At 41.7% G+C, this 20,115-nt stretch overlaps 1 protein-coding gene across 3 annotated transcripts in view; it reads right to left on the minus strand.

Annotated features, from left to right (window-relative positions):
* Positions 1–1,167: 1,167 nt before the first annotated feature.
* Positions 1,168–20,115, minus strand: part of FAM107B (family with sequence similarity 107 member B) — a 57,383-nt gene continuing 38,435 nt past the window's right edge. For all 3 annotated transcript variants that reach the window (XM_072358705.1, XM_072358721.1, XM_072358712.1), the window contains 3 exons: positions 9,465–9,648; positions 5,281–5,434; positions 1,168–4,331 (listed from right to left, as the gene is read on the minus strand). In XM_072358705.1, coding sequence (XP_072214806.1) covers positions 4,215–4,331; positions 5,281–5,434; positions 9,465–9,592 — 399 coding nt within the window. In that variant the 5' untranslated portion in view covers positions 9,593–9,648 and the 3' untranslated portion in view covers positions 1,168–4,214. The remainder of the gene's footprint in view (positions 4,332–5,280; positions 5,435–9,464; positions 9,649–20,115) is intronic.

Raw genomic sequence — 20,115 nt, forward strand, 5'->3', positions numbered from 1 at the left:
ACAGCCAAGTTGCACACGGCCACAGGAACACAAGCAGAGCCCCCGCTGTGAAGATCCCTGTAGAGCAGACCTATGCTTGCAAAGCCACACGACAAAATGCATTAGCTCAGTGTGATCCAAAAAGGCGTGCAAAGGGGGAAGATCAGCTTTTCCGCTGGACTTGCTGCAAAAGAAATATCAAATGTCCTCCACTTTGTTTTCATTCTGGAGCTGGAGTGAAATATCAAAGGATAATTCAAAACACATTTGGATGTGCTTGAGGTAGGAGAGCACGAGGCAGTATCTCCACCAGACCATAGAAATCTAGTCTCTATTAACTCTATTCTTTCTTACCTCCCCCACGTTTGACAGCTCCTGGAGCAGGCCCAGCACCATTGCATCAGCATTACTGCCAGGATCCATTCCACATGCTGAGCAGTTTCTGAAGGAAAAAGCATTTCCTGACATCTGTTCTGAATTCACCACTCTGCTCCTCCTTCCCCATTTCATTTCACCGCACTCTGCTCTGTCTCCCCATCCACCAACACCTGTCCCCTGCTAGTTGGGGATGAGCTCCAGGATGAGGTTCTTTGGGGTGAGCTGATCACTCACACCTGTTCCAACCATGTTTCCACTGCCCTGCTAGCTTCTTCTCCTTCTATTAACATAAGATTTTGCTCTCAAAGACACAGATCTGACCTTAAACCAGCAAATCTGGGCATGCACTTTCTTTCACCTGTCCAGCTTTCTCTTGCAAGAAACACAGGGTTGAGCGGTAGCTAAATTAAAAGCACCTTTGCAAGACTGAACGCAGGAGCAGATTCGTCACTGTCTTTTTCAATGGAGCAATAGTAATGATTGTGGTTCCAAGGCTGAATGCTGCCTTGATAAACTTAGAAGGAATGACTGCCAAATTTGTTTGGTTCCCATCAGAGGTTTCTCCTCATTGTCTCACCTTACACTAGCTAAAAAGCCCTTTTTAAAGACATGGGGAGATAACAGGACTGAGAGGCACAACTTACCTTTCTCCTGCAAGTTACCTTGCCAGCAGTGTTGCATATATGAACACGGAGGCAGTTTTAAGGACACAGAAGTCACCACAATCTTGATGCTTCACAATTTTATATCAGCTGGATACTTCAGTGTGGTTTTGATTCCAACAGGACGTGACAGACACCGCTGCATACTCCAAGCATGTAGAAGGTTTTATTAAGCATAACTTTGGTTCTAAGTATTCCTCCTTTTTTGTAATACCTTTAGTTAAAAACAATTGTACAAGAGCAAATACAAAAAATATTAAATTATGAAAACAAATCCTTTAAGGCTCCCTTTTTTTATATTTATATATATTTATATATGTACACTCAAACAAGTGCAGATATTAACAGAAGGTTAAAGCCACAAAAATGCTAAAAAAATTTACTACTATACTATCAAAAAGCAAGAATTTTTATAAAGTACTGCCTTATTAGAGGCAGAAGGGGTCAAAGTAAGAAAGTCATTTTCAAATCACTGCAGTATTTGAAGAACTGCTTCAGATCCCCTGGAACTGAAGGGCACATCAGGAGTAGCTCACCTCCATCAGCAAGCAGTGTCTAACTTGGGTAGCCACCCAGGACACTCATGCTCTGATAGCTGAGTACCCATGTAAGAGCTACCCAGCCCAATCCTGACATTAAAGACAGGCTTTTGCTTGTCAAATCAGTAGGAGAGTGATTCGGATTCCTAGACTAAAAGGTCAGCAGGATTCAAAGATGCTCTAATGAACACGCTGATATTCTGCTCGTATGCAGAATGAAATCCAAATGGAAAAAAAACCTACTTCACACTGTATGTACAAGGGGTTTTTCTGGCTGCCTGTGTTTAGTAACAAGACACGACCCTGAATCACAAGCTGATATGGAGAGGAAGCAACATACTTTCCACTTTCAAGGGCCCAATCCAATGCTTACAGAAGTCCAGGACAAACTGTTGTCCCTACCGACTCTGGTGCCATTTGGATTGCACCCAACTCCATTCACCTTGCTGTGCCTGCACAGTAGGATTGCCACATTCACTGAAGACAAAGGGCTGCAAAGAAATAGCCTGCTGAAGCCAGAGGAGGGTTTCCTCACCGATTCCCAGACATTTCCATGCTGAACAGAAGGCTAATTGTAGAGTGGAAGCCAACAGACATAGATTTTGGTAGGCTGGGAATGGTTAAGGTAAAACGTGTGGCATGGAACTCTGGTATGTAACACTGTCCCAACAATCAACAATATGGAACAACTCTAAACAGTGCAAATGCCAGAACTGACGGTCCTCTCCTTATAGAGGAAGGAAGAGTAAGGAAGAATCTGCAGCACTGAGTGTTCCTCTTCTGAGAAAATACTAAGAGTCGTATTTGGCCTTTGTCCTTTGTAACTCCATAATCAGAACGGTCTGGCAGACCATCTTCACATTTAATCATCTAGATATGAGTCACACTGCAAATCTAAATCAATGGCAATACACTTATCGCAATTCAATTTACTCTTGATCTGATTATGTCCTCATAATAAATGCCTGGATCTTGAGAAACTGAAGTCTGTCTCTAGGAAACATTGCTAATTGGGAGCATTTTGTCCCAAGCGCTATGCTGAAATTGTGTTTAAAACATCCGATACTTACAGGAAAGGCAAAAGAAACTAAAAAAGCAAACCAACAAACCCTCCCCCAGAATACAAACACGCCACTGTTGATATTAGTAAAAAAGGGTTCTCAAACAGTTATGTCCTTTATAAATACAAAGTCAAAATCGTTTCATTTAGCATCCTAAGGCAAAGACTATGATTAGATCCTCAGCTGATATGGATGAGCACAGCTTTAGTGAAAGCTAGGAATATGCTAAGCAAAGATGAGGATTTCTCCCCACCTCCAGAAGACAAAATATCTGCACCTACTCACACCAGGTAAGAATCCAACCCTATAATCCTACAAGAGTCATCTGTTCACCCCCCCTCCACATCCCAGGCTTTCCTGGATAACTAGTAGTCATAAGCATGAAGGATCAGATTCTGCCATCCCTATAAAACTCAACAGTATTTTATTTAATGGCAAGTCATGGAATAACTTGCAGAAAGGCAGAAGGTGATGGAATTGGACCTGGAAAGTCAGTGGTAACACATTTCCCCTCTGCTGAGGCTAGAGGAAGGACGGGATAAAATGAATGTCATTTTATGCGTCACTTCAGGGAAGAATTGTCCATTTTGGTAGATTCCAACCATCAGTTTGGCCTGGTTTAAACACCGCGCTGTTGCAGGAGCTACATAAAATCTCTGCAAGAGCTGAGCAGGAACTGATGGCAGAAAAGACTCCTGATTTCAGTTCCAGCAAATGAATCATGCGCTAACACTGCACTCAGACCAGCATGTTCTTGGAGGAGAAAGGCCACAGCAGTAAAATAGGTAGGATTTCAAAATACAAAGATTAGAAAACAGGTCATTTTGCATTGAGAGATAAAAGAGGTAAATACACAGGTAGCACTGTACAGACCTCCAAACAACATTTTAAGGGAGAGGTTTAAAGACAGAGATAAATCAGCTTCTTGATTCTCTAGTGAGAGGATCACCAGATTTCTGCTCTTTCTTAGCCCAGATTCTGCATGCTGAACAGGGAGAACTGGGCTTTAAGGCTGCTCACCTGTCTGCTGCTGGTGAATTTTAAGCATTCCCATTCTGCCTGCAAGTGCCCATCCCTGTGGGGATGGGCATCGATGATCAACACACCTCCTGTCATCCCACATTTGATAAAAATTCCAAATGAACACAAATATATTGTGAGATATACGCAGGCTTTAGGTCTAGATGGAGAAAACTTATCTGCACAGTAAAGTTTCCTAAGATATCACAGGAGGAGTTTGTTTTGACTTAAAGCAAAATATCATCTGTGTACCTCCACTAAACTAGAATCACAAGAGAGAAAAAGCAGTGCAACACTGTAGAAGCTTCCCTACTATCCCTGGTTAAAATCTCTGAGTAAGCACTTCAGACTGGTCCATGACACTGATGCCACGCATCAATCCCAGAACTGCATTTGGCAAGTCGATCTGTGACAGTCTTTATAATCCACACATCCTAGGAAACAAAAATCTCATCTTCAATAAGTGTTAGGTGGATGCTGTTCCTTTCCCTCCTGACGGGGCAAATCTGAGACAACTTGCAAAAGTCTCTCTGCAGCCACAGCAGGAAAGCTGGAAGTCTTAGTGGGCGCTGCCTCTATGAGTCTGGCGCTTCTGTAGCTTCCTGGACCGTCCTCCTCAAGTTACCCTTGACTTTGACAAATTCAGGTGCATTTTCCTGCTCTTCTTGTATCTTCTGTTGCTCCAGTTCCAGCTTAAAAGAGATTCAGGTGTTAAATAAAAGCATATTAAAGGGATGATCAAAGTAAAAGACAAAAATGTAACGGTTCCAATAGATGGCCATGCAAAACAATTTAAATTGCTTCCTTTCTTTCTCTCATAGCAAAGTTCAAGCTGAATTTCTTTGGGACTATCTGTTCTCACAAACTACCAGCCTTTTCAAACCTTTGGCTCTAACTCATTCCAGCAGGCTGCAAAAACCTGCACTATGTGCTAATGCAGAACCTTACTTAAACTCTGTGCAAAACAAGGACTGCTTAGCAATCCACAGTGAAGGCAGACAGGTCACATCACCAGAAAGAAGGAAACAACCCTTTAGAAAACTAACAAAAGCTCCTGAAAGGATCTTTGTCTTAGAACACACACCACGGTCTCTCTGATTAATGGGGACCACACTGTTGGTGTTGTTTAGCTCACCCCAGTAATGTCTCCTTTGTCACTGGTTCACTGATGAGGAACATGCCCTGTAACAGTAAATCATGACATAATTCCTCCATGTGTCAAACTGTCAATTAATGACATCCTTATGATGCTTACAAAGTGACAACATTACTTGCAGTGGGCAGGCTTTATTTATTCATTTATTTATAGATTCATTTAGCTGTCCCTCTGCTTAGCAGCTATGTTCCCCAGCAAAATACTGCAACCCCATTTAATTCTGTACTTAGGATATGAGAATGCTTTCCTTCGTTTGAGAAAGCCAATGGGCTCATTCATTTATGAGCAAGAAACGACTGAGGTTTTCATTCATCGAGTGTCTAGTTTTAATGCACTGCAGTCTAACATCTATTCTTACTGTAAACAATTTATCTGCATTTTGTCAGAGGAACTGTGCCAAAAATCATCTGCTGCTTCTTTCTTAGAAAGAGAATACCAGGTGTTCAGAGATCGATATGTAAAGTCAGTGTTAGATCCCATCTTACCTGCTCCAGTTTCTGCTGCCGCTTCAGTAGCTCTATTTCCAGGTCTGACTTCTTCTTTTGTGCCTCCTCTTCTTTTTGCTGTTTAATAACTTGATCTCTTTTTCTTTTCTCCATCACCTTTTGTAACTCCGGTTTGTTCTGAGGTGCAAGACCCCTTCAAATTAAATGGGAGTAGAGGGGAGAAGGAAAGAAGGAAGAAAGATCATTTTTTAATAAGCTGACATTCACAGTGAACCACAGGCAGGTTTCCTCAAGTCAACTGGCTGCCCATTTGGGTACTTTGAAATACAAATATTTCATTAAAAGGAAAAAATGGGCAGAAGATGTATTGGTCTCTGTCAGCTGGAAATGAAGCCATATTATTACTGAGAATATTTGCCTTTAGCACACATGCTAGTGTTTCTCCTGAATAATTCGCTGTTATGTCTTTCATCTTCAGCCTTCCCTCTCTTTTCTCCATTCCAGAAGAACCAACTTGAAAAACATCAAAAATCAAGAGCTGAAAACTGATTTTGGAAAACAAAGAAAGCTGGCTGGTAATTCAGAGCAATTGCATTTGCACAGTCCTGCACTGGGCAGAAAGTCTGCATGGACAGAACAGAATCACATCGTCCCTCCGGATTTTGTCACGTTGCTCCTGGAAATCATTAATTCAGTCCTTCCTTGACAATATGGCAGCTTTAGGTATGCCTGGTGCTACACTATTTCCATTGAGAACAGCGAGAGTTCCCAGGCTGTGCTGAAAATCACACAGTAAGAGGCTAAAACAACAAAAAGAACCCCCAGAAAAGCTTGCAGTCACCTTGGAGATCGGACAAAGGGGGAAGGGATGCTCTCTCTGATGAGATTTTAGTTAGGGCAAAATATTTTCCAAGCCCACTGCTCTAAAATGAAAAAGCGTTTGCAGTTGGACTCAATGATCCTTTTAAGTCCCTTCCAACTCGAGCTATTCTTGGTTTCTATTTGGAATATCCTCATCATTCCATTAGTAGTTGGAGCAGAAAGATGCAAACAATGCTTTTGCTACTGTAAGTCTTCACTGGGAGGACAACGGTATGAGTTTAACACCAGCCATTTTTAACTTCAGTTTCAAGAAATTCAGTAATCTGAAGAAGCTTTCCAAAAAAAGCTCATTTTTACCACCTCTCACTGTATATTATCTGTGGTTGCTTAATTCTTCCATGTGTATCTGACAGCACGCCTAAAAATATATTAAAAAGCCATTTTAAAGTGGCATCTATGGGCGACTCCATATATTATGCAACATTCTATCAGTGTACATACCCTGGCAGCAAAATCAAATATTTAGCAACACCACATGCTGCTCCATACTTCTCATAATGTATCACATGGCCTGAATGCAACGAGCTACAAGATTGTATTAATATTTTATGTTTCATGCTATTTTAATTACATTTCAGCAGTTAAAAAATAAGTCAGGCAGAGAAAAAGCTGAAGTAATATTTTATTATAATGACTACTGCTACTACTATTAATGACTTCTACTACATCTGGGTCAGCGAGAGCTGAATCGATGGGAACTTCTATACTGATGAACAATGAAAATAGCCATGAATCAGATGCAAGCTGTTAAGTAACAATACACATTGCTGATGTAGATGTCCCATTTATCCTAACTACAGCATAACTAACACCTGCAGAAGATCTTTCCATCTAATCAAAAGGGATCAGTAGTCAGGCTGTGAAATAACACTTATAACGTCAATCCTGTTCTCACTCCTGCATTTAGAGAGGGTATGCAACAAATGGGCTGCTACTGGATTAAGGAGGTGTCTTCTACCTTCATGCTTTTTCTAGATAAATATAAGCCTTAGAAACTTTAGCATGGAGCAAGCAAACTGTGCTTAACCACTTCTATCAGTGCACTGAAATTCCTTCACATACATGGCAATTTTCAGTAACAAAGCATAACACAAACCTAATACCTACACCAAGGAAAAGCCTCGTACCAGAGAATAAAGCACAGAGACCTAAACACCTCTTCAAAGACTTTCTGCTGCTGAAACCCTCAAAGTATTTCATTTCTGCACCAATAAATAAGGCTCTAAAATTAACAGCTGCAACTAATCAAAATCACAATAAGAGAAGAAGGGGGTATTGCGGGCAGCACAACTGTTTTGTGTAATAGGATATTCTTCAGAAAGAAAAGAACTTCATACTGGTTTCAAGTGCTTTATGCTTTCATAAACTTTGAAAGGAAAAAAAAATAGACTTAATTTAGTGCAGTCTCCACATCCTTTACAATAAAATCATAAGTTGAGAAACTTCAACTATCTTCCATTCAATGCCTTTAAACTCTGTGGTGCTGGGAACTGACTTTGATGTTTAATCCCGTTAACAACAAAAAAAATATAGGACAAACACCTATTTAGGCCAGTTTCTTCCAATTCACTTGGCATTCTGTAAAACATTTCTACTTCTTCATCACTAAAGAAATGCTGCATTGTGTAAGCAGTTCATTTAGAATTAAGTATCTAAGCCTAGCATTTGTGGGGATTTTGCTTTTACACACAGAAAAGGCCCTTTTCTCCCCTCAAAATACCACCCTGCCAGAAAGGGAAAAAAGATAAACTTTCAGAATGCAACCCTTCTGCCAAATACACAAATCCAGCTGAACTGAAGTAGTTCTTCCTCTACTTTATTAAGGTCCTGGGTCTTAAAAAGCCTGAATGGGTGTTAACAGCAATTTTTTATTCTCAAATGCACTCTGAAATAGTTCTTTCACTTCTGCTTTGGGGATCCCCACACCCTTGCCTATAGAATATCCCTTTTGAGTGGTTCTCTTGTTTTGTAGACAGTCTGTAGAGAAGACACTCAGGGTGTTACTGCAGCACTAAGTTAATAACTGCAGAGGCAGCAGATAAATGAGGGCAAAAGACAAAGGAGCAAATCAAGTCCAAACCACTTCCTGATATAGTAGCATCCACACTGCAATCCCTGCATTTGAGTTATCAGAAGAGATGTGAAAATGATGATTAAAAGATCTACTTTCATGCCAGTTGCAAGCGGCCGAGGAATGTATGAGTTCCAAGGCCAGTATAAGGCCTGAAATTATGCATCTTATTAAAGGACTACATAAGAGTCCTGAATTGCAAGTCCTAATTAATCTGTGAGGAGGCAGGAAGACAACACATCTTCACTTACTCCTGCTAGGACAGCCATGCAGGATTACACTCCTGACATCAAAGTAACAATGGATATCTTCCATCAAATCATGAATCTATACAGATGTTAATCCCCACTTGTTTAAATGGTAGAGTCCCAAAAGCTTGGAGGCTTTTTTTCTCCTCTGTGTAGTTAGGCAGCTATTTTTTAATGTTTTCTCTTTTTAAAAGGAGTTCTTTGTTGTTGAAGAGATTTAACAACAGGCCCTCGTCTACCCCTGGGCCAAGCCCCCGTGTCTCAGCACAGCTGATGAAATCAAGTTCCAGTTCTTTACATCTTCAAAAGCAACAGATAAAGCAACAGCTGCGCAATCCTGTCCCAGAAAGAAGGAAGCAGAAACTGCAAAAGAAACACTTGTGCAGCAGCAGAGCAGGCATCAGGCTATCACTGCATCGTATGAAAGATCAAGCAACCACAGAATAACTTCTGAAACAAAATGCACTATTTCTTTAACTTAGAAGTGCTGGGAATGGTGAGAATCCACAGATTTGATGGTATTGCTGGTGACTATCGAATACCTGACAAAATCCATTCAAGTTGAGAGCTGAAGACAAAATACAGCGAAGTATCAAATATGAAATGGGAGAACAAACACCAAGAGGCAAGTCTGATTTACAGAAGCTTTTATAGACCAACAACTGACCTCATGTTTTTGACTAGCATTGAAACAGACATGGAAGACCTTCAGTTAGATTAAGACTCAGATGAAATAGTGGGGCAGCCTATAGCTTTCTTACACAACTACTGTGTCAGCATTTGTTTGTAGGTTATGCATAGGTTTTTTAAGTATCCCACCTGCAACTGGTGTAGGTAGCACCACTGATTACACAACATGTTAACAGCAGGTAACACGGCAAACCCTTCATAATGGAATTAATGATTTAATACTAAAAACATATGTCCACTGGGTGTGGGCTGAAACATCGTTTTGATGAAACTAAAACTCAAGCTGTGTGTTTGGGGTCGGGGAGTAGCACACGTGATTGTCAGACTTTTACCTTTTCTGATTCATGAGCAGCTCTCTATGGAGATCTTGATGATTCCGGGATGACTTCACAGGATTAATTAATTTCTGAGGTCTAATTAACTCAGGATTGTCATCGTCTATGTAGTCTGGTTCAGCCATAATCTTTCTTGGAATGGGAAATGGATCTTTGGGTTCGGTGTCCTTACTCACAGTATCTGGAAAACAATAGAGGGGGGGAAGACTATGGTAAATCAACATTTTCAAAAGGCCTTTCAGTGTATTAAGGCACAGAGTGGCACACTTTACCATATGAATAACATTTAAGCTTTTCTGGGTAGATTTTGTCTGAGTAAATTAATGTGCTTAGCGCAAACATCAGTACCATTTTTTTTTTTAATAGATATTTCAGAACCCTTCATCCCTTCACTGCGACACACAGATTCCTCTCATTCTAATAGCTGGACAAATATTCCAAGTCAAACACGTGAAAAACCCTACTGATCTTAAAAAAGTCATGGAATCATAGAACAATTAAGGTTGGAAAAGGCTACTAAGAGCACACCATCCAACTGCTGACCCATCCCTACCATGCCCACTTAACCACGTCCCTCTGCCTTTCCTTGAACACTTCCAGGTATAGTGACTCCACCACCACCCTGGGCAGCCTGTGCCAATGCCTCACCACTCTTCCTGAGAAGAAACCCCTCTCCTTCCACTAAAAGCCTCAGCCACAATAAGTTCAGCATCTGAAAGAAAACACATTCAGAGCAGTTCTGTCTCCACTTGCTGCCACAGAAAGCAGCACACAGAATCCAGCACGCTGCAGTTTGGTGAAACAAACATCGGTCCTTTGATTGGACAAGAAAAAACAGCCTCACAGCACGTGGATTTTACAGAGGTGAATCAATGGGACAGGAAAGAAAAAGACAGAGACTTGACTTTGACTGACAGAACAGCCAAATGCTGCGTGCTGTAGAATACGGAGCTCTGAGATGAGTCAGGGAACCACTGGAGTTTGCTACATATTTTCCATTAGAAGTTGAATCTGTGTTTTAATTCAGATCCCACTGTAACCAGCGCTTACCTCTTGGCACAGTGAAAAGGTTTCCACTGTAAGATGTGGATACCCTCATACAGAACATCACCAGCAAGCAGCAGGGCTGCAAGTGGGCTTACAGATGAAGAAGGGAAACTACAGCACTGGTTTGTCACTGGATGCAGGGAAGCTATGCTGGATGTGAATGTGTCTAATGTACCCTGTAAAGCCCTTTCAGTGTCTTCATTTGAAAGCTGTTACTGGTGCTACATCTCACACATCTCGCTTCTACGGAGCTAATCCCATGAGAAACAGCTTACCAGAGTGAGCTGCTCTCAGGGTGGCCCAGGTATTAGTTTTTCATGGTGAGGACATCTGTAGCATTTGTGAACTCAGTGGGAGTGTTAGCTCTCACTGGGATCTCTGTAACTAGTACAGATGGCACAAACCCATTACTGATGTTGACTATGCAATAGAAACACTTCAGTCAGCCCTTCAGAGGGAGTCCTTCTTGCTTCACTCAAGCAACCACCTATCCCCACAAATATTAAATACATAGAAACCTTGGAAAATTCAGATCAGAAGAAATTCAGTTCTAGTCTAACCTCCTGCTGAAGGCAATATTAGCTATGGGTCAAACCAGGCTGCTCAAGGCTTTCTCCAGCAAGGTCCTACATCCCCCAGGGCTGCACAGCTTCTGTGGGCAACCTGTTCCCAGGCTCACTGAGCTTCATGGTGAACTGTGTTCCAGCTTCTGTCTGCTGCTCTTATCCTCCTGCCATGCACTGCTGGGAAGACCACGGTGCTATATAATTGCATGTCCTATAAAAAGGCCAAAGAACTACCCCAAACAGAGCCTATTTCTCAACGCACGTCACTTAGAAGTGTTGAAGTTTACCTTCTTTATGAATGACTGAATAAACAGGCTTTTTTTTTTTTCCTCCTTTTATTTATTTGAAGTAAGAATGCAGCAATTAGTACTTCCTTGGTCAGGCCTATCACACTGAAACAACTCTGATACCTACAGGTTTCTTTTGGTCAGAGGATGGATATAAACTTCTGTTCTTCCATACTCTCAGCTCTGTTGTTCTGGTAGGGATGTCAGTCTCTTGGAAGGCATTTATCATCCACAGCCCTCCATAAAAGTACCGTATAATCATAAAAGTATAGCTTTCTATATACAGTATAACTGTGTAATCATCCAGAAAAGGACCCGCTGCTTCTTTAAGACAAGTTTCCCATCTGCATAGGCAAAGATGAAAAATGCAGAATCACCCACAACTGTTAGTCATGAACAACATATTGGTCTTCTAACACGAGGCCCTGAAAAACAATCGGATTCAATCATTTCTCAGAAAGTTTGATGCAATATTTTGCAACTTGCACATTTTGCTTTTGGCAAAAAAAACTTAAAGTGGAGTCTATTTTTCTTTCTTCTGTCCCATTTCTATTTTTAAAAACAAAACTCCAAGGTCAGAAATAGTGGTTTCCTAATGTAACATGAGCTCTACCAGTAGCAAGCATGAATGAATGAAATTCCCTTGGGAACTGAAGACGCTTTCCACGTGTGATTAAGCTGCAAGCGATTTCAGCTAGGATTTCCAAACAAAGCTAGCACTGTAGGGCACCCAGCTCCTGCTTATGGAATCCCCTTCCACCCATTGCAAATCTGGGCTGGCCTGGCTGAAGGCCACCATCCCAGTCCTGCAATACACAACCAACACAATTAACACAGTGTGATTTCTACACACACCCTTTCAAAGCAAAGAGTTAGGAAAACATAGGTAGATTTCACAAAAGGAAAGAGACTGAGGCACCAAGAGTTCAGCACACAATAGACAGGAACTGTGCTGATGTGTAACCACTGAGTTTCATTCTGATATTTAAACAACACATTGGTACATCAGCCAAGCTCAACAATAGAATCTCTTAAGTTCAAAAACAAAGTTTAACACAATGACAATGAAAATTATAATAATTTATTCAATGAGTCCCTACTATTCATCACTGCAAAAGCCACAAGACATAGAGTCGCTCTCAGATCATCACAGGTGAACATGAAGCACATTACTATTACGTGTTATTAGTAATGCTCCAGCATTACTGGCAAGACAGGGAAGGTTTAGGTGAGATATTAGGAGGAAGTTTTTCACACAGAGGGTGGTGACGCACTGGAACAGGTTGCCCAAGGAGGCTGTGGATGCCCCATCCCTGGAGGCATTCAAGGCCAGGCTGGATGTGGCTCTGGGCAGCCTGGTCTGGTGGTTGCTGACCCTGCACATAGCAGGGGGTTGGAACTGGATGATCACTGTGCTCCTTTTCAACCCAGGCCATCCTATGATTCTATGAATGGTCTCTGCACAATTGTGTCTTCTGAATCTACACAAAGTATTCTACATTTTTCCAAGCTTTAATCCAAATAATCACTTGGCAGGACTGTGCTGCCTTCATAGTGCTGGAGAGGCTCCTTTCAATCATCCAAACATCCACAGAGTAAGCACAATCCATTTCTGCATTTCACTGTTACCTTACAACAAAACTGAGATAAAGAGATTTGGATGGGCAGGATGTTCTAGCTGAGCTTGTTCTCATAATAATTGCATGCTAGAGGAATGAAAGTAACATTTAGGGGGAAGAGACATCCATTTCTGGTGTTCTTCATCTTTTATTCCATCTATAGAGTTTTATCCAGCAGAACTCCCTGCAAGACATGTGCCAAGATTGCTATGGACAGCCACTGGCATTTTCAGCATATTCAATGTAGATCTCAACAACACTGGGTGAAGGATTCTCCAGATGCCAGTTTGCAGCAACGGAGCTCATACGGCTTCAGAGAAGGAAGTTCATGCCAAAAATTAAAGCTCGTGTTTACATGGTATTCAGGGAACTGCATTTATTTTCTCTCTGGTATTCATCGTATCAGAAAACACCCTGCACACATGGAATCTGAACATAAAAATTCCTGCAAGACACCAGACATTTATATGATTGTACATATATGAGGCATTTTCACCCTTCAAATGGTTCCCACAATTATTTACAGCTGTGGAAGCGGAGGTAGAATTGAGGCCCCTTAAAAAACAGACAAATAAATGCCTAAGAGTACAGATGAACATCCAAATAAGACTAATCTAGGATCCAAAAATTACATTAAAGCTAAATTCATATCATTTCCTCTTCGTCTTATTAAATTATTGAATTAATACCTTCCCCAGAAGCATTAGCCCAAACACTGGATGCCTCTTGAAATCAGATTTTACTCTGGAAAAAGCCTGAACATCTGTTCTGAGCTGTACTGCAAACCATCAAGCACTGTTTTTTAAGACTTACATTTTTAGATCTTTATACTACTTCACAGACTCGCGGTTTGTTACAAGTAACCCAAAGGCATTCTTTAGGAAGAAATATGGTTTTACTCTCCTCCTTCTTTTGAGAAGAACTGGAATAAGAAGTGTTCACTGTGCCAGCTCAAACAGACAGTGCTGCCTTGTGCAGTCCAGCCTGGATGGAAAGCTAAAGAGCTACTTCTATACACACTGAACCTTCCAATCACCTTCTCAACACCGTACATCAAAGCCCTTCACTATTATCATTTTCATCTAAATGCACTCAGTGCAGCAAGAGGCACTTGACTACAAAGATATACTTGATTAATCCATGATTACAGATATCATTAATAACTTCCCACAGTTCACCCTTTCGTTCTTAGAGTTGCTGAAAATAGAATGCAAAGTACTCTTCCCCGGCAAGATGCTAATGCCAGCCCATGTCCAAGCAGTTTGGCTTCTATCCATGCAGGCTTCTGCAGCTCAGAGCAACAGTGAGGTCTGGATCACAGTACAATGCCAGAACAGTGTGACTAACGGCACCCTTCTTACAGGCAGATTTTAGATACTCTCTGAATGTATGTAACCTTTCTCCTTTGCAATAACGTTGGGATTACCTCACAGGAATACACCAGCAAACTCCTAAATTACTATTAAATGCAAATAGAAATGGTTAATTTGCCCTTCTCCTTTCATTCACCGCAGTCTGATGGCACATCTTATAGCAACGCTCTTAAGAAATGTGCGAGGCTGATAGATGACATTGCAATTAGGCCCACATAAACACAATCACATTAACTCAGAACACCTTCCTGAGTGCAATGGCAGTGAACAGGGTCCATCCAGCCTCAGACCTAGGGAACAAGGTATTGGTACCAGCAGCTGATAGCTTCATTACATTCGTCACATGGCTGCCAAAAGACTGAAGGACCATGGAGACTCCTTGCAGTAACTGTGGTGTTGCTCCTGATCACTTGACTAGAGCAGCCCTAAGCAATTTCAGTGATGCCATGAGTTTGAAAAAAAGGAGGGCTCACCAGCTACTGAAACTATTCCCACTGTCATATTAAAATGAACTAAAGCACTCCGAACCTTAAGGATATCCAGTTAACATTCATTTTCTTCCATTAAGTACTGCTGAGAATGTAATGTCAACATAGCACAGATAAAACATCCGCTAGATGAGAAACCAGAAGAAAAAGGGTCATTTTAAAGATGTTTGCATTGGCACTGACACCTAAAGGGGAAGGCAAGGCAAGATCTGGGGCAGTGTTCCATACTACCACACTTCTCTTAAATGCAAAGCATTGCTCATGGCTCTCATACAACTTAAACACTACCAGGCAATCTCTGTTCCTGCGCTTTGAAGTTCAGTCAAGCCTTGGGTGCTAAGAGAAGAGCCTACATCCCCAGTGAGGCTAATGGCTAAAGGGTGATGCTGGTAAGGGCACAATGACTGGTCCCTCTTAGTTTGCAGTCTATCTGGAAAAAAAGAGAGACAAGAGACTTGAAGAGTATTTTCACTTTACACTGAAATAATGAGAACCAACGAACATGAATTTATTGTAATCCAAAACAATTCTCCCTACAGCTGCAAGCTCTGTCAGCATATCTGAAATGAGCTACATGTACCAGCAGCCCTGCATAGCTGAATTTCTTCTGTTGCTTGGTTAAAATGCCGAAAAGGTGCCAATGAAGCTGTGCAATTAGAGGTAGAAAAGGAGAGAAAGTGCCTCTTGAAAACCTGCACACAGAGGCGACAGTAAGAGCACAGGGAAGGAAGGAAACCAAGACTTGTGTTCACCACTGCAGATGAAGACCAGGTCCTCTTTTTGCCAAGCAGGCAAAACTCAAGTATGGATTTTCTCCGTAAAACTATTTGGCATCTTATGTTTTATTAGAGCAGAGGAGGGACAGAAAGACAAAGGATGAAAACTAGCAGGCTGTGAACAGCAGACATCTCCCCAAAATGGTAGTCCCTGGCCAACCTACTGGCACACCATGCTTCCAATCTGAGATTCACAGAATAAAACATGCTATGCACTCCGTATCATTCCTGTTCCCAAAAAGCACTGCATGTACCCATTTCACAGAACACTGGCATGCCATGCACACCACCTCCCTTCCATCTAATCTAATGTCATTCACTTGGCATGAATAAATCACAACTAGTAAAAACGTGCAACTGAAAATGCTTATGTGGCTTTCACCTCTGTGCTACGCGGTAATTATTGCGCACCATAGTAAACATGATGCTCAGGAGAAGTAGGTCAATGTACATTTCATACAAAAACAGAGTGTTAATTCAAAACCAGAAGTTCCAAGAGTCAGAGGACAGTTTCTTCCAGGACTTGACTACTGCAAATCTGAAGAACTATCAAACAGTGTCACCCAGTGGTAAAGGACTTCCTAAAGACAGGAACAGGAGCTTTTGGCACAGAGAGCAGTCAATGCAGGGGGAAGTGGAAAGGCTGACCAAAATCAGTGTTTCTGTACAAAACTTATGAGTAAACAAGTAAAAAATCCCATGGCCTTTTAGCAGGAGGTCCTACTTTTGAGACGGTCTGTTTGTGAAGCCATCAGCATTACAAGTCGGACATTTCTCAGTCACAGGAAGGTTTAACATTAAAGAGGGGTATTTCTGCTGGAGGAAAAACATCCAGAGCAGCCAGCAGCATCTCATTAATATGGAGAGTGGAAACGTTTCAAACATCTGACATCAGCTGCCAAAAAGAGACTGGTGAGTCTTGAATACTCTTAAAATCTAGTTCACACACTTCAGCAAGACTCTTCCACACAAGAGAGGAACAGACAGTGATGGTTGTTTCTGTATTATTTATTTTGTCCACCAAGAACTGATGAGAGAGGTGAGACAGCAATATGTGCCTCTATGCAAGGTCCAGAAACACAAGAAGGGAAGCACTGGAATAAGCTGTCCAGAGAGGTGGTGGGTGCCCCATCCCTGGAGACATTCAAGGTGTGGCTGGATGGGGCCCTGCACACCTGATCTAGCTGTGGATGTCCCTGTTCACTGCAGGAAAGTTCATCTAGATGACTTGTAAAGGTCTCTTCCAGCACAAACAGTTTGATTCTATGATTCTAAGTTAAATCATGCTCTCTAAATCGAAATCCTCTTCTGGATGCTACAACGATGGCAACAATGACCAAGAGAGATCTGAGTGCTTGATTCATTCGAGCATAAGTCTATGCCACTTAAAAGCCAAAATAGGTAAACCAACCATTATAAGTATATATAACAGAATTTTGGAGTGAGAGAGGATATAGGTCCCTGGAGACCTTCAAGGCCAGGATGGATCAGGCCCTGGGCAACCTGATCTAGCTGTGGTGTCCTTGTTCATTGCAGGGGAGTTGAACTAGGTGGCCTTCAGAGGTCTCTTCCAACTCTAAGGATTCTATGATTCTACAAAATACAGAAGCAGTAATGTTAAGAACTGGAGAATACATTGCATATTGGTATGATCCAAAGAGCTCAGTCCACTTGGCTTAAAAAATGTGCAGTTTAAGACCAGCTTGTTTATCCTACAAACAGCAAGCCTGAAGATGGTTGGAGACAGGGATCAGACAACACATTGCTAAAATAAGGCACACTTTTAAAGCGAGGAAAACGCTATGGTAAAGTGACTGGAAGACCTGTAGTATGAAGTCAAAGGCAGTTCAATCACATGGAGAGATTAAATTACAGGATAATTATCCCTTCTAATTTTAGAAATGTGTAAGTCTATGAATGCAATTAATAAGCATTTGAAATGATATCTGAAAATTAGAATCTTTGCATTAATCAGGTTTACATTAAGTAGGAACAGCAGCAAAAATGAGACCAAGTGAGCTGAGTAGTTGACATGCTGCTTAAGCTACACCAGTGCTGTAAATCCCCAACTCTTGCCTTTGGAGTGTGAGGGTTTAGTGAAGCTCCAGATCTTGCTTCGTGCCTCATGCTGGTCTCTGGGATAGACCAGCACTCTGTTTGGAGTTATGGCACAGCACGATCTGCTGCGCTGTCATGCTTCCCCTCATTAATAATGGGTGTACATTGTTTCTGAATGACAACTTAAAAGAAATTCGACATAAAAGATTACTATTTTCAACACAGTTAGAAACACTGGCGTAATGAAAAACACACAGTGTTTTTCAGTGCAATTTGCCCATTTCCTAAGTATTTTCATAGGTAGTTACAGAAAAACCAAGCACTTCCTCAAACCAGGCAGATATGAATCGATTACCAGCCAACTCAACCTCTCAAGTTCTCTTCATTTTCCAGGAAGAAAATCCTTTCCTGGCTTGAAGGAAAAAAAACCAAAACATCTGCGCTAGTAAAATTGTTTTTTCCAAGTTCTCTCTTTGCTGGCAAGTTGGATGTGATGATCCTTATGGGTCCCTTCCAACACACGACAGTCTATGATTGTATGATTTCCATTTCTTAACACAAAGAATATCTTCTCTTAGAAACAGAGAAAATGAAACAAGAAAGGAATAGTTTTTGTATACATATCGCTGCTCCAAGATAATACATTCCCAGCTTACTCATAGGAAAGAAATAAAGCCTTCACCTCTGCAAGTTGATTTTGGCTCTGGCAACTACATCCACATTCCAGACTGTGCTGTGTCCACAAAGAGACACCCTTCCTTGCCCAGACCTGTTCTATCTGCTCTCAGCACTCTGAGATGTATTTTAGGTATGTGAATCCTCACTTAAACTCAGTCCAAAAGGGCACCACTACAAAGGCAAGGAAGAAAGACCTAAAAGAAAAGGCCTGAATAAAACTGATGACCTGATCTTCCAAAAGGGAGGCAGAGCAAGAAATAAAAAGAATAGGCTGTTCCACACCCTCCTCGTGACCTTAACCAAAGGTACCATAATTCTCTAATGGATTTACAAGGAAACTGTGGGTGTAAGAATGCATGTAAGTCAGAACAAGCCTTCAGAGAATGTAAGACATAGGAGCCATAGCACACATCAGATGGCTTTCAGACAGCCAAGCTTGATACACGTGAAGTTATAAAACCACAAAGGTGATTAACAGGGGACCTGAAAGAACACAATGTGCCACAATGCATCTACAGAAACATCGCCTCTTCGCTGTTTAATGGAAGGACTCGGAGCCCTCAAAAACAGGAAATTATAGAAAGCAAAACTACTGACACTGGGTCACATCTGTCAGAGCTGTTGACTTTCACATGCTCTTTAAGAGCAGCTACAGCCAGCAGCTTTTACTGCAACCCCTTAAATCAGGAAGCTGTGAAATCAGGGCAGAGCTGCGTATCAGTTGGTACACAGCAAGAGAAATGGCAGCACAGCCTGCCTTGCTCACAGAGGAAGGGCGTTGTTTTCCGAAGAAACAAGCCTACCTCTGAACACCACATCGATGTGCTCCTCACAGAGCTGAGCTGCCTTGCTTGAAAGAAGAACCCACAATGTCAACATCTAAACCAAAAGCAGTCACACCAGCTTAGCAAGTGGGTGAGATTTTAGCTTATACTCTGGCAGAACAAATTAAGTAATGTGGTGACACTGGGCTGTTTCTAGGAGGTTTTCTAGAACATTGTCTTCTTTGGTTTTCTTCAAAAGGCTTGATGAAATTCAGGGAGGGAGAAACCAACCACCACTCCATAATCCCCCCATAAAGGAACTGCTCAACAAACTCCCAACAGCTAATGAAGAAAAATAAATAAGAAATCAGAGGGATGACCCCAGTCTCTCACAAAGGGATTGTTTGTTGAGCTTGAGTTGGTGACAGGAATTTCCTACAATTGTTACCTTTCTGCTTGACAGACCACCTGGAGGGAAATCCCAGCCTGTCCTCCCTTTGCAGCACTGATGAAGGGGCCCAGCCGTGCCACCAGCATCGGTAGGAGCCCTTCAGCTCTGCCCCTTGCTTCCTTCCTTTGGGGTTTCAGTAGGACAGATCACTTGCTCTATGTGCTACAGAAGAAATGGGCCAGGACTTAAAGATAAACAGGGACAACTCAAAGTTTGTCAGCTCAGCTTGCAAAAATGCAAACGAGCAAAAAAAAAAAGCCAGCATTCCTATGAAGTACTGCTGGGATCTCCAGCAAGCTACTAAAACAAACTACCCACATCCCAGAGTCACATGCTAATTCATAGAGGTCCTGTCTCCTCATGTTCGCAGGAGAAAATAAAGATAAACCTCAAAGAAAAAGAAGCCAAAGAAGAAAGGGTTGCACAAGACTCATACAGAGCAAAGAATGGACCTAAACACACTGGCTGGGGAATAAAACCAGTGTTAGGTCACAACTTGGCTCCTGCTGGTTAAGGTCTGAGGCAGCAGCACACAGAGCTT

The sequence above is a fragment of the Excalfactoria chinensis genome, chromosome 1, assembly GCF_039878825.1.
Source record: "Excalfactoria chinensis isolate bCotChi1 chromosome 1, bCotChi1.hap2, whole genome shotgun sequence".
Lineage (NCBI taxonomy): Eukaryota > Metazoa > Chordata > Aves > Galliformes > Phasianidae > Excalfactoria > Excalfactoria chinensis.